This window comes from Triticum dicoccoides, chromosome 7B, assembly GCF_002162155.2.
Source record: "Triticum dicoccoides isolate Atlit2015 ecotype Zavitan chromosome 7B, WEW_v2.0, whole genome shotgun sequence".
Classification (NCBI taxonomy): Eukaryota; Viridiplantae; Streptophyta; class Magnoliopsida; order Poales; family Poaceae; genus Triticum; species Triticum dicoccoides.
In genome coordinates, this window is record NC_041393.1 from 545,352,874 (window position 1) to 545,367,627 (window position 14,754).

Consider the following 14,754-nt stretch of genomic DNA (forward strand, 5'->3'; position numbering starts at 1 on the left):
GATCGATGTCGTCTTATTTTAAAAAGTAACTTGGTCTATGAATATACCGATAGAATTCAAGCCTCTTACAATAGCTGGAAAAAAAATCCATCAATGATATTATGTGAATTTCTAAATGATTACACTTCATTTTAGGAAGTACTTTAGTACAACAATTTGGATATGCATCTAATTGATAGATACTACTGAATTGCTTATGGTGGATATGTATACAATTAATATCTGCCTTGCAATGGCCATATATATTTAGATGTCATGCACCTCATTCACCTAATCATCACAACAACAAGAACCTTGATTGATCCCAAAGCTGCATAAGCGCATCCATCAACCCAAAGTCGTACCATCACAAATCTGTCACCATGAGGACCTGCAGTCTCCTACTCATCATTATCGCCGTTGTTGATGTGGCTTATCCCGTTGCCACGTCCGCCCAAGTAGCATGGTATCCAATTGGGGACGTCAACAATGAACCGCACGTCCAAAAGCTCGGCAGGTGGGCAGTGGCGGAGCACGTCAAGCAGGTGCACGATGGGCTCAAGTTCATCAAGGTGATGAGCGGTGAAAAGGCGCCTGATGCCGGTGTGAAATATCACCTCATCATCAAAGCATTCAACAGCAACAACAAACCTGCTAGATACGAAGCATATTTGGTTGATGAGGCTAGGAGCAACACGCGCACCCTCATCTTCTTTAGCCCCGTGAACTAAGCGATGACCAACTGGGTGGATAGTATTTTGGATGTAATAAACATGTACTAATGAGAATAAATAATTTTTGTAAGCAATATGGAAAAATATTTGAATTTGAGATAACAAGTTTTTGGTCTACAAATTTCAAAACGGTAGGTTTGCTCCATCATTAAATTGTCAACACTAAAAAGTTCCCCAGAAGAAAAACTGATTGTCATATTGCATCTCGACTTTTCTCGGCATTATACTTGGCTTGCAATTTCTTGGTGCTATGTACTATAGGCTACCACGCACATCGTCGCATCGTTCTTCACTTGTGGGATTAATCTCTCTCGTAGATTATTGTAGTTGATTGTTTTATTTTGACTTTATCTGTGTTGGGTTGGTTTTTAACTATATTTTGGTTTTATTTTTTCCATTCTTATATTGTGTTGGGCTACCTTTGGAGACGGTATTTGATCTGAAAGGAGAGTGAACTTGTTCTAGCGTGGTTATGGTGTCCTTACATGTTTCGGCTTTGGTGTCAGCCAAAGGTGATTGTGTGAGCCCGTTGGGGGACTATATTCCACATTCAAACAGTGGAATTGCTAGTACAAAAATGTTACTCATGTTTCAGAAATCTAAGTCTGACCCCGAGCTCATGCTCCCCCAATGAAAGGTAAGGAAATAAAATGTCAAACAAATTCAAAAAAATCTTAAAAAATTACGCATCAAAGATGAAAGACTCTTCTAGTGCGTACAAACTTTTGCACTGAGATGGCATCCGAGGAGCTCGGTATACCAAAAAACAGAATCAACGATCAATTTATTTTTTTGCAGCTTTGGACATTTTTTTAGCTTTCATTTCGTTTTCTTTGTACCGAGCTCCTCGAATGTAATGTCAGCGTGAAACTTTGCAAGCACCTAGAAGAATCTCTCATCTTTGATGTGTAAAAAATCATTTAAAAAATGTGCTAGGTATTTTTTTGAATTACTTCACTTGGGTGCATCTCATGGTTTCCAATTCTTCTTTTTTTCGCCATGGGTACATTATATACATAAAAAGATCGGTCTCATGAGACCCACACCCACCCCGACTGCAAATTTTAGCTCAAGGTCTCATGTATTGCGTATTGAAAAGGTGTGCCATTTTTTTGGGGGCCCTCCAAGACATTTTACAGTCTCCAATGGCGAATGGCCTCCAATGGATAAATCGGCCTGATATGCCATAGAGAGCATAACACCTGTTTTTCCTCAAAAAAAAAAACAAAAAAAAAACTTGACAGTCTGCACAGTAGAGTCTAGATAACAGCGGATCCTGAATAGCTTCATACTTGGAGCATTTTCCGGCGACAACACTGTGTCCGGATCATCTGAGTCTTCCCAAATATGGTGAATATTTTGGAGGTTCCATGAAAACTGGAAGGGAAGCCGTGCATTGCTGCGGCCTGACGTCTGAAAGAAAAAACTTAAAAGACAGAAGACTATTAATAGAAAGATTTAAAAATATGCAAAGTTCAATACTAGTATCTATTTTCTACAAAATTTTGTGTTCATCTTTCTGGTTGAAGAGCCTAATCCATCCTTGGTTTTTTATTTTTTTACCTCTGCAAAACAGCATTACTTACACTGAATATCATTATGCTTCCTAAATTGATATTATCTCATCTACTGCCTGACTTATTTCCGACTCATGCAATCGAAAGAGCTTGGCGTCTCACATGCCCATTTTAAAAGAAATCATGCAGACTTTTCTCACAGTCAACGACTGCATCACAGGAAAACATGTGTGCCATATACCAAAGCTCCCATGCTAAATCACTAAAGTTTAAAATGGAAAATTATCCAAATACAGTTGGAAGGTGAAATAAATCAATTGGACTTGGTTATGAAAGGGGCCAGCAGTAAAAGACCACGTTCTGAAGACTTGGCCACATGCATAATGCATTTCTGAATATTGTGGTACACATATACAGCATGTAGAAAAACTAATCTGAAATATCCGCAAGTGGAAATAATAATAATATGCTCCAGAAGAAAATGAAGAGCTGCTACCTACTGCTGTCCTTTGTTCGTGATAACATATCACGGCATTTTCTCCAGGAAGCGCTCAAGAGAGTCCCTCCTGGCAATGGGGGACCTGCAAAGAAGGTTAAGTTGTTACTCCCTCCGTCCCATAATGTAAGACGTTTTTTGATACTACACTAGTGCCAAAAAACGTCTTACATTATGGGACGGAGGGAGTACCTTTTTAAATCATGAATTCATATAACGCAGGAAAGATGGCTTACATGGCACTCGTGTAATCACGCAGTAATGAGGCTGAGAAGAGGTCATAGAAAATTAAAAGCATGCCAATTTTTTTTACCTGGATAGCATGCCAAAAAACGAGTAAAACTTATCAATTAAAGCAACAATGATCTTAAAGCGAAACAGATGAAAATGCTGAAACCTGATGTATCTGGCTTCATTTCTCTCATAGACAACAAACATCAATTAAGCATCCGAAAGTAGGAATTCTTAATACTTCCCCAAACAAAATGAAGCAATTAACTAGATGTACCTGAAGCACTGAGCCACATGTGTACAGTTGGAACACCGAAGCACACAAGTACCTCAAAATGCAGAGCTGATAAACCTCATAAACAGGACTAGATGGGACACATGATATATGATCATATTTCAGAGATATGAACAATTGTGAATAGTATTTTTGTGAATCTCTTACCCAATCAAAATGTATCTGTTGGACTCTGAGAAACAGGTTATCATAATGACTTTTTTGCAGTGATCCTACCAGGAAAGCGTGACTGCCAATCAAAAACACCAGTCAGAAAAAGACTCTGTTACAGAGATTGTTAGATGACTTAGCTGAAACCATTTATCACTAGTTTTTTTTTCAGAAATTAATTAAATCATAGAGTTCATCTTGTTGCAGAAAAGACACTAAGTGCAGGGCTGCAAAGATATAGGCAGAACAATGAGATGAAATGACTTCGGCCATGTTATACGTTGAAAATCCTTCAAGCTATTTTACTAGTTACTCAGCTATACATATATAATCTCAAGCCTCGACACAAACATCATTTTCAACGCCTCCATTCACTTTGGCACAATAATCTGCTGCTACGTCAGGATATCAGCACACTAATCTGCTAGTGAACTTAGCACATCTAACTATTTTATAAGAAAAGCTTTCATTAGATTTGTTCGCTAGAGTGGCACTGTATATTGCAATGGTGTTAGTTTGTCTGTAATCCAATTTCAGTTCCTGTTGAAAAGGTACATATCATGTTCATAATCAACAAAACGTCTGCTCTGTTCTATTTATTTTTCTTATAAGTGGTGCCTTGTATTATTTCCCCACTTAATGAATCCATTGACGAAGGTTTCTGCAAGAAATCTTTTCCCCTGGAATGGTAAAGCATGTTCCTGAATCTTCTAAAATGATTAGATGCCATGTCAAATCCAGTGGTTTCTTGTGGCATTTATCTGTTCGCAAGCTCTACTAAGTGTCTAAGACACATTATATGTCAGACACAATCACATTTGCATCATTTGCCCTTACCCTTAGGACAGCCAATAAATATCAGTTGCATTTGCAGCTTGCCAAATCCACTAGCTTGTCACTAACTTTGAACAAGAGCATGTCGCTATTCGAGCGCAAATCAAGCAGGAAAACAGCAGCAATCATCACTTCATCAGCAACGCGCTAAGTCGAATACCGTTGATGCTAAGTAGCTTGCCACCAATCCACCATACCAAAGAGACTAACATAGTGTCATCTGATCGTTGAATCAAGATCTACATTACAAGTCAAAGAAACAACAAATACTAGGGAGATATCTTCTCATGAAGCTAGAAGAAAAGCTCACGCGAAATCTTTCACCAAGATGGCTTTCTCCACAATCTCATCACCCTCCTCCTTCCGGTGCTCTCCGCCTCTGGTCCCCTCGGCACACCCCTCATCCCGTCCCAGCTCTTGGCCGATCACAACAACTCTGTCTCCGCGCCCGACGACGACCTCGTCGGCGCCGCCGTCACTGCCGCCCCTCGCGCCAACAAGGGCGTCGGGAATGACCCCGTAGGTGGGTCCCGCGTCCTCCACGCAGCCTCCACGAGGCGCTAGCGGGTCAACGTCGTCCTCGTCATCGGAAAGGGGGAGGTGGGGGAGGCGGGAGGAGACGGCCAACGCTGCAAGGGAGAAAGCCTTGGCGATGGACTCCGGTGGGAGCGCGCAGTCCTCCAGGCCCGCATCCTCCAGCCGCGGCGGCCGGATGGGCTCGCCGGCGATGTGCCTTCCTTCCTCGGTCATTTTGGTTCGCTGACTGGTCTGGAGGTCTCTGGGCTAGCGAGTCTGGACTCTGGACGCGGGTGGAGGCTTCCATGATGAACAGTTAACCGAGTCACACTATTTCACCAAGATCACCATGTTCAAAAAGTGCATTTTACATCTTAAAAAAAAGCAACTCCAACAGATGATGTAAATTGGTGATGTAAAAGTATAACTCCAAAAGATATTTCAAAAGGAGATGTAAAACTAGTCGGCATGAGCGTCGGCGGCCGAGCGTCCACTGGTAGAAAAAAGGGCCTAATGTGAAGCACATTAGTCCCGGTTTGTAACAAAACCGGCACTAAAGTGACCATTAGTGCCAGTCCCAAAGGCTAAGGGTGAAAAGATCATTAGTACCGGTTCGTGGCAAACCTTTAGTACCGGTTCATGTCACGAACCGGTACTAAAGAGACTGTTGCATGCTGTGGTCAGGCTGGGGCCCCACCAACACCTTTAGTACCGGTTCATGCCACAAACCGGTACTAGAGGTTTCTAGTTGATTCATTCTGCAGCGGCTTTTAGTCCCACCTTGCTCCGCTAACAGAGTTTTTACCACCTTAAATATGTTACCTGTCAAACTATCACAACCACTTGGTCTTCATTGAACTCTATGTGTAGAATTTGTGGCCAGAATATGAGTCTTCTCCGGTTTCTAAACCGGTGAGGACTCATATTGTTAATTCAGATTGTACATAAAAAGATCATTGATGATCAATATATTTTTGATGTATTTCTTTGTAGTAGTAGCGCGTTTTGGCGTGAACCGGTACTATATTTTTATGTACTTCATTGAACTATACATTTTGGCGTTCAGATGCAAAATTCAAATCCATGTCATCAACTTTCAACCCTTTCTGACATAATTTCTTATTTTCGATGCATTTACTGATTTGTTTTGCGAGCTAAATGACCGTGAAATTGAAAAGCACTACAAAATGAACTCTGAAAAGGTTGAAACTTGGCAAGGTATCATCATTTCACCCGCATAGTATGTGCAAAAAAGTAGAGAGGGTTACGTCAAAAACTGGATGCACTTCGTGTACAAACTGGACAATCTCTTTCGAAGTATCAGGGTTTTGGACGAAAACTCATCTGTTACACCAGCTATTCAAAATTTTAATAACTTATTACAACTCCGGACTTTTTATGCGTTCAGATGCACAATTCAAATCCACGTCATCAATTTTCAACCCTTTCTGACATAATTTTCAAGTTACGGACCCAGTCCGTGTAGTTGCTACCATCATCTTTCAACTTAGCTTTCTCTAGGAACACATTAAAATTCAGGAGAACGGTAGCACGGGCCATTGATCTACAACATAGATATGCAAATACTATCAGGACTAAGTTCATGATAAATTAGGTTCAATTAATCAAATTACTTAAGAACTCCCACTGAGATAGACATCCCTCAAGTCATCTAAATGATACGTGATCCAAATAAACTAATCCATGTTCGATCATCACGTGAGATGGAGTAGTCATCAATGGTGAACATCTATATGTTGATCATATCTACTACTCCCTCCGTTCCAAAATAGATGACCCAACTTTATACTAAAGTTAGTACAAAGTTGGGTCATCTATTTTGGAACGGAGGGAGTATACGATTCACGTTCGACCTGTCGGTCTCCAGTGTTCCGAGGCCATGTCTGTACATGCTAGGCTTGTCAAGTTTAACCCAAGCATTCCACATGTGCAAAACTGTCTTGCACCGTTGTATGTGAACGTAGAGTCTATCACACCCGATCATCACGTGGTGTCTCAACACGACGAATTGTAACAACGGTGCATACTCGGGGAGAACACTTTTACCTTGAAATTTAGTTAAGGGATCATCTTATAATGCTACCGCCGTACTAAGCAAAATAAGATGCATAAAAGATAAACATCACATGCAATCAAAATATATGACATGATATGGCCATCATCATCTTGTGCTTTTGATCTCCATCTCCAAAGCATCGTCATGATCTCCATCGTCCCCGACTTGACACCTTGATCTCCATCGTTGTGTCGTGGTCGTCTCGCCAACTATTGCTTCTACAACTATCGCTAATGCATAGTGATAAAGTAAATCAATTACATGGCATTTGCATTTCATACAATAAAGAGACAACCATAAGGCTCCTGACGGTTGCCGATAACTTCTACAAAACATGATCATCTCATACAATAACGTATATCACATCATGTCTTGACCATATCACATCACAACATGCCCTGCAAAAACAAGTTAGAGGTCCTCTACTTTGTTGTTGCAAGTTTAACATGGCCGCTAAGGGTTTCTAGCAAGAACCGTTCTTACCTATGCATCAAACCACAATGGTGTTTCTTCAAGTTTGTTGTTTTAACCTTCTTCAAGGACCGGTTGCAGTCAAATTCGATTCAACTAAAGTAGGAGAAAAAGACACCCGCCAGCCACCTTTATGCAAAACTAGTTGCATGTCTGTCGGTGCAACTGGTATCATGTGCGTGGACATGTAAGGTTGGTCTGGGACGCTTCATCCCACAATAGTGCCGAATCAAAATAAGGCGTTGGTGGTAAGCAATATGACTATCACCGCTTTCACGCCCAATATGCGATACTATCCTAAAGAGACTCGAAGGTCCCACCAAGCATAGAACCGCATATTGAAACACTTTTGCAAGGTGGATATCATTATATCAACATTACATAATAGATGGGGATACATACAAAAGGCATACAATGCCACCCGAATACAACATCATCATACATAAGAACACCATCCAACTACGGATGAAACACAAACAGTAACTCAAACGACATCCACCCTGCTAGCCCAGGCTGCCGACCTGGAACCTACCCCCTGATCGAAGAAGAAGCAGAAGAAGAACTCAAGCAAGCAGGCATCCCTCTCGCGTCATGATCATCGCATAACCTGTACCTGCAACTGTTGTTGTAGTAATCTGTGAGCCACGAGGACTCAGCAATCCCATTACCATGGGTATCAAGACTAGCAAAGCTTAAAGGGAATGGAAGGGGTAAACTGGTGAGGTTGCAGCAGCGACTAAGCATATATGGTGGCTAACATACGCAAATAAGAGCGAGAAGAGAGCAAATGGAATGGTCGTGAAGCTAGCAATGATCAAGAAGTGATCCTGAACTCCTACTTACGTCAAACATAACCCAAAAACCGTGTTCACTTTCCGGACTCCGCCGAAAAGAGACCATCACGGCTACACACGCGGTTGATGTGTTTTAATTCGGATCTGGTGTCAAGTTATCTACAGTCGGACATTAACAAATTCCCATCTGCCCATAACCGCGGGCACAACTTTCGAAAGTTTATACCCTGCAGGGGTGTCCCAACGCCCATCATAAGCTCTCGCGATCAACGAAGGATATACCTTCTCCCAGGAAGACCCGATCAGACTCGGAATCCCGGTTTACAAGACATTTCGACAATGGTAAAACAAGACCCGCTGTGCCGACAAATCCCGATAGGAGCTGCACATATCTCGTTCTCAAGGCACACCGGATGAGCCAGACGTCGGGTTGGCATAGACCCTGATTGCCTAGGGGCGCCGGACATCGCTCGGTTTGGACCAACACTTAGACAAGCATTGGCCCGGGGGGCTAAAATAAAGACGACCCTCGGGTTAATTACTCCCAAGGGAAATGTAGGTGATGGTGAGGCAAATGGTAAAACCAAGGTTGGGCCTTGCTGGAGGAGTTTTATTCAAAGCGAACTGTCAAGGGGGTCCCATAAATCACCCAACCGCGTAAGGAACGCAAAATCCGGGAACATAACACCGGTATGACGGAGACTAGGGCGGCAAGAGTGGAACAAAACACCAGGCATAAGGCCGAGCCTTCCACCCTTTACCAAGTATATAGATGCATTAATTAAATAAGAGATATTGTGATATCCCAACATAAACCTGTCCACCATGGAGCAATCTTCAACTTCACCTGTAACTAACAACGCTATAAGAGGGGTTGAGCAAAGCGGTAACATAGCCAAGCAATGGTTTGCTAGGAAGGGTGAAAAAGGTTAGAGGTTCATGGCAATTTGGGAGGCTTGATGAGCAAAAGATAGGTAACGCGGCATAGCGATAGAACGAAGCAACTAGCATAGCAATGATAGTAGTGAGATCCAGGGTAGCGGTCATCTTGCCTGAAATCCCGCTAGGAAGAAGAACGAGTCCATGAAGAAGATGAAGCCACGAAGACGAACCAAGCGTAGACGAACGAATCCTCACGATCGCAACGAAACGGGAACTATCGAGAAGAAGCACACAACATAGTAAACACACCTCACATGAACAAGGCATGATGCACACACGAGCATGATGCATGACAAGACTACATGAAGCTACTCATGGCAAGAGATGAAGCAAACAAGAGCAACACATCAAGGCAACTTTAAATGAGGCCGGGAACAACATATAACAATTCCGGCAAGTCCTCATATGCATATTTCGAAATTGGTCCAGATCTGAATAAACCTTATGTTCAAGTTGTTAAACAGCAAGTTAAGATGCACAAGGATGATCTACATGAGATTCTAGTCAAGTTACATATAAAGTTCATTTAGTTCGGAGCTACGGCCTAGAAGATATGAGCAAAACAAGTTAAACATGGCATTGATGCAAAATGCACCCAAACATCAAGCAAACACCTCAAAACAAGGATGCAACATGATAATATGAAGCTACATGCAAAATCAAGCAAGTTTCATATAGAGCACACTCAAAACGGAGCAACGGTTCAACACATGCACACTATACACGTTATAGCTACAATCTGTCCAAAATAGCAACTAGGCATATTGCAAGCATCAAAACAACATGCTACAGCACCCTAACATAATAACAAAAGGCACGGACATGATGTACAGGTAAAACACTTGAACGAAGCACCGGGATAATTGGATAAATGTAGCTAAAATGTGAGGACGAAGAATTCTCTGGAATGATGGCCTACGGTGAAAGAAACGGAAAAACAAATTCTGACATACTCCGGATGATTAAGAAAGAATATCTGACAAACTGAAATAATTCGAGAGGATGATATGAAGCTAGAACCACGAATCTTCGAGGGAACAGACAAGATTTAGAGGAAAAACTCTTCTTCGGTCTTCAACTGACGACGAAAAACACCACCAAAATACTGAGGTGCTCCGGGTGAGTGAAAAGCAAAGAGGTTGAGCCAACAATGAAATGATTTGAAATCTATCTTGAAAGGCATGTGACCGATAGAATCCATTCTTACGTCACACTTGAAAAGAGTTTAAGAATAACTCCAGGAAATTTGTAGAGTCATGTAAGATCCTGGGAAAAGACCCGTGGGTTAGGGCCCACTAAAGATAAGAACACCATTGAAAAGGATTGTTGAAAAGATAGATGATGCACCGGAACAATAGAAATATTTGAATGAGGTGACAACCTCGAATTAGTTGGAACACATACGGATCTTCTGAGATGTCTTGAACACTCCGGAAGGATAAACTGGCGAGAGGCGAACGAGCAATGAAAAAAAACACTTGAGCCGAGGAAAAGAATGTGATCAACACCGAATACTTGAATTGGGTCCACCGGAAAAAGAAAAGGAGTGAAGAATGACGAACGAGACGAGGATTCACCGGTTGAAATAATTGAGGGACGACTGAAGAGGCTCCGTACGAATGAAATTGATGCTCGAAACAGACTCAGGCTCCGGGAAGAAGAGGTGGGAGGGCGGGAAAAACAAAGGCAACTCGGGAGGGGAAATCAACGAATATCTTGAAGAGAAAACACCGGTTGAAATAATTGAGGAAAGAAAGCAAAGACTTCGCACGAGTAGGATGGATACTCGATTACGGACTCCGGTTTCGAGAAGAAGAAGGGTGGGCGGGTGGGAAAGAAAACAACTGAGGATTGAACTCAAAGATGAAGAGGCTCGAGTCAACTTGATGAGAACTGCACCGGATAAAAAGAGCTGAGGAACAACTACAGGAAAACCGACTGCGTGATCCTAAAGAAAGTTTGAAAATGGAAGAGGAGTAATTCAAAACACATACGTCAAGATTCCTTACCAGAGCGACGAAGGGGATGAGGAGTAAAAAGAATTCCTACTCTCCGATATAACTAGACTCCAAAAACAGTTTTCTTCTAGACTCGACAACGGCCAAACTACACGATCAAACAAGGGGGCTCCTAGGGTCGGTCGAGGCTCTGATACCAACTTGTCACGCCCAATATGCGATACTATCCTAAAGAGACTCGAAGGTCCCACCAAGGATAGAACCGCATATTGAAACGCTTTTGCAAGGTGGATATCATTACATCAACATTACATAATAGATGGGGATGCATACAAAAGGCATACAATGCCACCCGAATACAACATCATCATACATAAGAACACCATCCGACTACGGATGAAACACAAACAGTAACTCAAACGACATCCACCCTGCTAGCCCAGGCTGCCGACCTGGAACCTACCCCCTGATCGAAGAAGAAGCAGAAGAAGAACTCAAGCAAGCAGGCATCCCTCTCGCGTCATGATCATCGCATAACCTGTACCTGCAACTGTTGTTGTAGTAATCTGTGAGCCACGAGGACTCAGCAATCCCATTACCATGGGTATCAAGACTAGCAAAGCTTAAAGGGAATGGAAGGGGTAAACTGGTGAGGTTGCAGCAGCGACTAAGCATATATGGTGGCTAACATACGCAAATAAGAGCGAGAAGAGAGCAAATGGAATGGTCGTGAAGCTAGCAATGATCAAGAAGTGATCCTGAACTCCTACTTACGTCAAACATAACCCAAAAACCGTGTTCACTTCCCGGACTCCGCCGAAAAGAGACCATCACGGCTACACACGCGGTTGATGTGTTTTAATTCGGATCTGGTGTCAAGTTATCTACAACCGGACATTAACAAATTCCCATCTGCCCATAACCGCGGGCACAACTTTCGAAAGTTTATACCCTGCAGGGGTGTCCCAACTTAGCCCATCATAAGCTCTCGCGATCAACGAAGGATATACCTTCTCCCAGGAAGACCCGATCAGACCCGGAATCCCGGTTTACAAGACATTTCGACAATGGTAAAACAAGACCAGCAAAGCCTCCCGTTGTGCCGACAAATCCCGATAGGAGCTGCACATATCTCGTTCTCAGGGCACACCGGATGAGCCAGACGTCGGGTTGGCATAGACCCTGATTGCCCAGGGGGCGCCGGACATCGCTCTGTTTGGACCAACACTTAGACAAGCATTAGCCCGGGGGGCTAAAATAAAGATGACCCTCGGGTTAATTACTCCCAAGGGAAATGTAGGTGATGGTGAGGCAAATGGTAAAACCAAGGTTGGGCCTTGCTGGAGGAGTTTTATTCAAAGCGAACTGTCAAGAGTGGAACAAAACACCGGTATGACGGAAACTAGGGCGGCAAGAGTGGAACAAAACACCAGGCATAAGGCCGAGCCTTCCACCCTTTACCAAGTATATAGATGCATTAATTAAATAAGAGATATTGTGATATCCCAACATAAACCTGTCCACCATGGAGCAATCTTCAACTTCACCTGCAACTAACAATGCTATAAGAGGGGCCGAGCAAAGCGGTAACATAGCCAAGCAATGGTTTGCTAGGAAGGGTGAAAAAGGTTAGAGGTTCATGGCAATTTGGGAGGCTTGATGAGCAAAAGATAGGTAACGCGGCATAGCGATAGAACGAAGCAACTAGCATAGCAATGATAGTAGTGAGATCCAGGGTAGCGGTCATCTTTCCTGAAATCCTGCTAGGAAGAAGAACGAGTCCATGAAGAAGATGAAGCCACGAAGACGAACCAAGCGTAGACGAACGAATCCTCACGATCGCAACGAAACGGGAACTACCGAGAAGAAGCACACAACATGGTAAAGACACCACACATAGACAAGACATGATGCACAACCAAACATGATGCATGACAAGGCTACATGAAGCTACTCATGGCAAGAGATGATGCAAACAAGAGCAACACATCAAGGCAAGTTTAATTGAGGCCGGAAACAACATATAACAATTCCGGTAAGTCCTCATATGCAAGTTTCAAAATTGGTCCAGATCTGAATAAACATTATGTTCAAGTTGTTAAACAGCAAGTTAAAATGCACCATGATGATCTACACGAGATTCTAGTCAAGTTACATATAAACTTCATTAGATTTGGAGCTACGGCCTAGAAGATATGAGCAATACAAGTTAAACATGGCATTGATGCAAAAAGCATACAAACATCAAGAAAACACCTCTAAACAAGGATGCAACATGATAATATGAAACTACATGCAAAATCAAGCAAGTTTCATATAGAGCACACTCACAACGGAGCAACGGTTCAACACACACACACTATACAAGTTTAAAGGACAAGCTGTCCAAAACAGCAACTAGGCATATTGCAAGCATCAAAACAACATGCTACAGCACCCCAACATCAAAACCAAAGGCATGGACATGATGTACAGGTAAATCATGACAAAACATGAACACTAAGTTATCTCCAGAAATCACTAGAACATGCTCCAAAACACATGGCAAGATTGCAAATAATAACAGTTTCAGACTTTGCAAAAATAACATCAGGTTGCAATGTTTAGAGCTATAAAACAACATGTTGCAGGAACTTAACATAGCAAACAAAGGCATGGCATGAATCTACTAAACCCATAGAACAAAAGTCCTTTACTGACCATGAGCCAAAAAGGATCAGAAGATATGATGGCACCCATGTAAACATAGCAAAAGATATTACAGATTCATACATGGCAGGAACAACGATAAGTAGGCATGTTGATGAGCTTGTACCACTCACTACAGAGCAATAAATGGCATGGCAAGGCAACCAAAAGTAAGAATACATGTTTATGAAGCTAAGCATGGCAAGATCAAGTCCATAGGGTGCATGGATCACTAGCAAAACACATGGCAAAACTGAACTTCATGTTAATAGGATGACAACAACATTATTTAGCAACTTTGGAGCAAGATTACAACAAGCTACAACAGGATATAAATGCAACCAGTGGCATGGATGGATAGAGCATGACATGTATAACAAAACATCCTTAGTGAACATCTCCAGATTATGCATAGAATGACTTGTAGCAGCAGGTTTTCATAGCATCACAAAATAACAGATTCAGCCTAGCAAAACAGTAACAGCAAGTACACTACTTCACGAGCTCGATTCACTCACCACAAGTCATTGCATGACAAGATAAGCATAGCATCAGCAAGAAGACATGTTCATGAAACTAACCATGGCAAGAACAAGTTCATAGCATGCAAGGATCAACTACAACAACCTTGGCAAAATTGAATAACATGTAAACAATCTGCTAGGAAACATTTTATAGCAAAAGTAGAGCAAGAACATGACATGCTAGACCACTCCATAATTGCAAACAGGGGCATGAATGGATAGAGAATAACCACATGTTCAAAACATCCTTACTGAAGTATCTCAAAATATGCTTGGATCTCTCTGTAGCATCAAGTTTACATGGCATAAAAATAACAGCAGAACAGGGACTGAAATCAGCAACATCACGAAGCCTAGTTTTCATGCTTGTTCTAGTCACCACATTGATCACACAAATACATGGCATACACCCCTGTAAAGATGGCATGATGTAGCACAAAACACATGTAGACATCAACCTCATAGGATGCACACATCAAACATGGCAAAAATGACAAATGAACATGTTATATCAGTTTCAGCAGATTAACATCATATAGCACTCTTGC

General features: G+C 42.1%; 1 protein-coding gene across 2 annotated transcripts; it reads right to left on the bottom strand.

The window, feature by feature from the left end:
- Positions 1-1,907: 1,907 nt before the first annotated feature.
- LOC119336325 lies at positions 1,908-5,033 on the bottom strand. Of its 2 annotated transcripts, XR_005162364.1 has the most exons (3): positions 2,963-4,530; positions 2,727-2,811; positions 1,908-2,139 (listed from the first exon to the last, which is right to left on the bottom strand). XR_005162364.1 is itself a non-coding variant. In XM_037608320.1 (2 exons), exon 1 carries the CDS (start codon positions 4,984-4,986, stop codon positions 4,543-4,545), a length of 444 nt encoding a protein of 147 aa, XP_037464217.1. In that variant the 5' UTR covers positions 4,987-5,033; the 3' UTR covers positions 1,908-2,811; positions 2,963-4,542. The 2 variants fall into 2 exon arrangements, 1 of the variants encoding a protein (XP_037464217.1); XM_037608320.1 differs by having other exon boundaries at positions 1,908-2,811; positions 2,963-5,033.
- Positions 5,034-14,754: the final 9,721 nt, after the last annotated feature.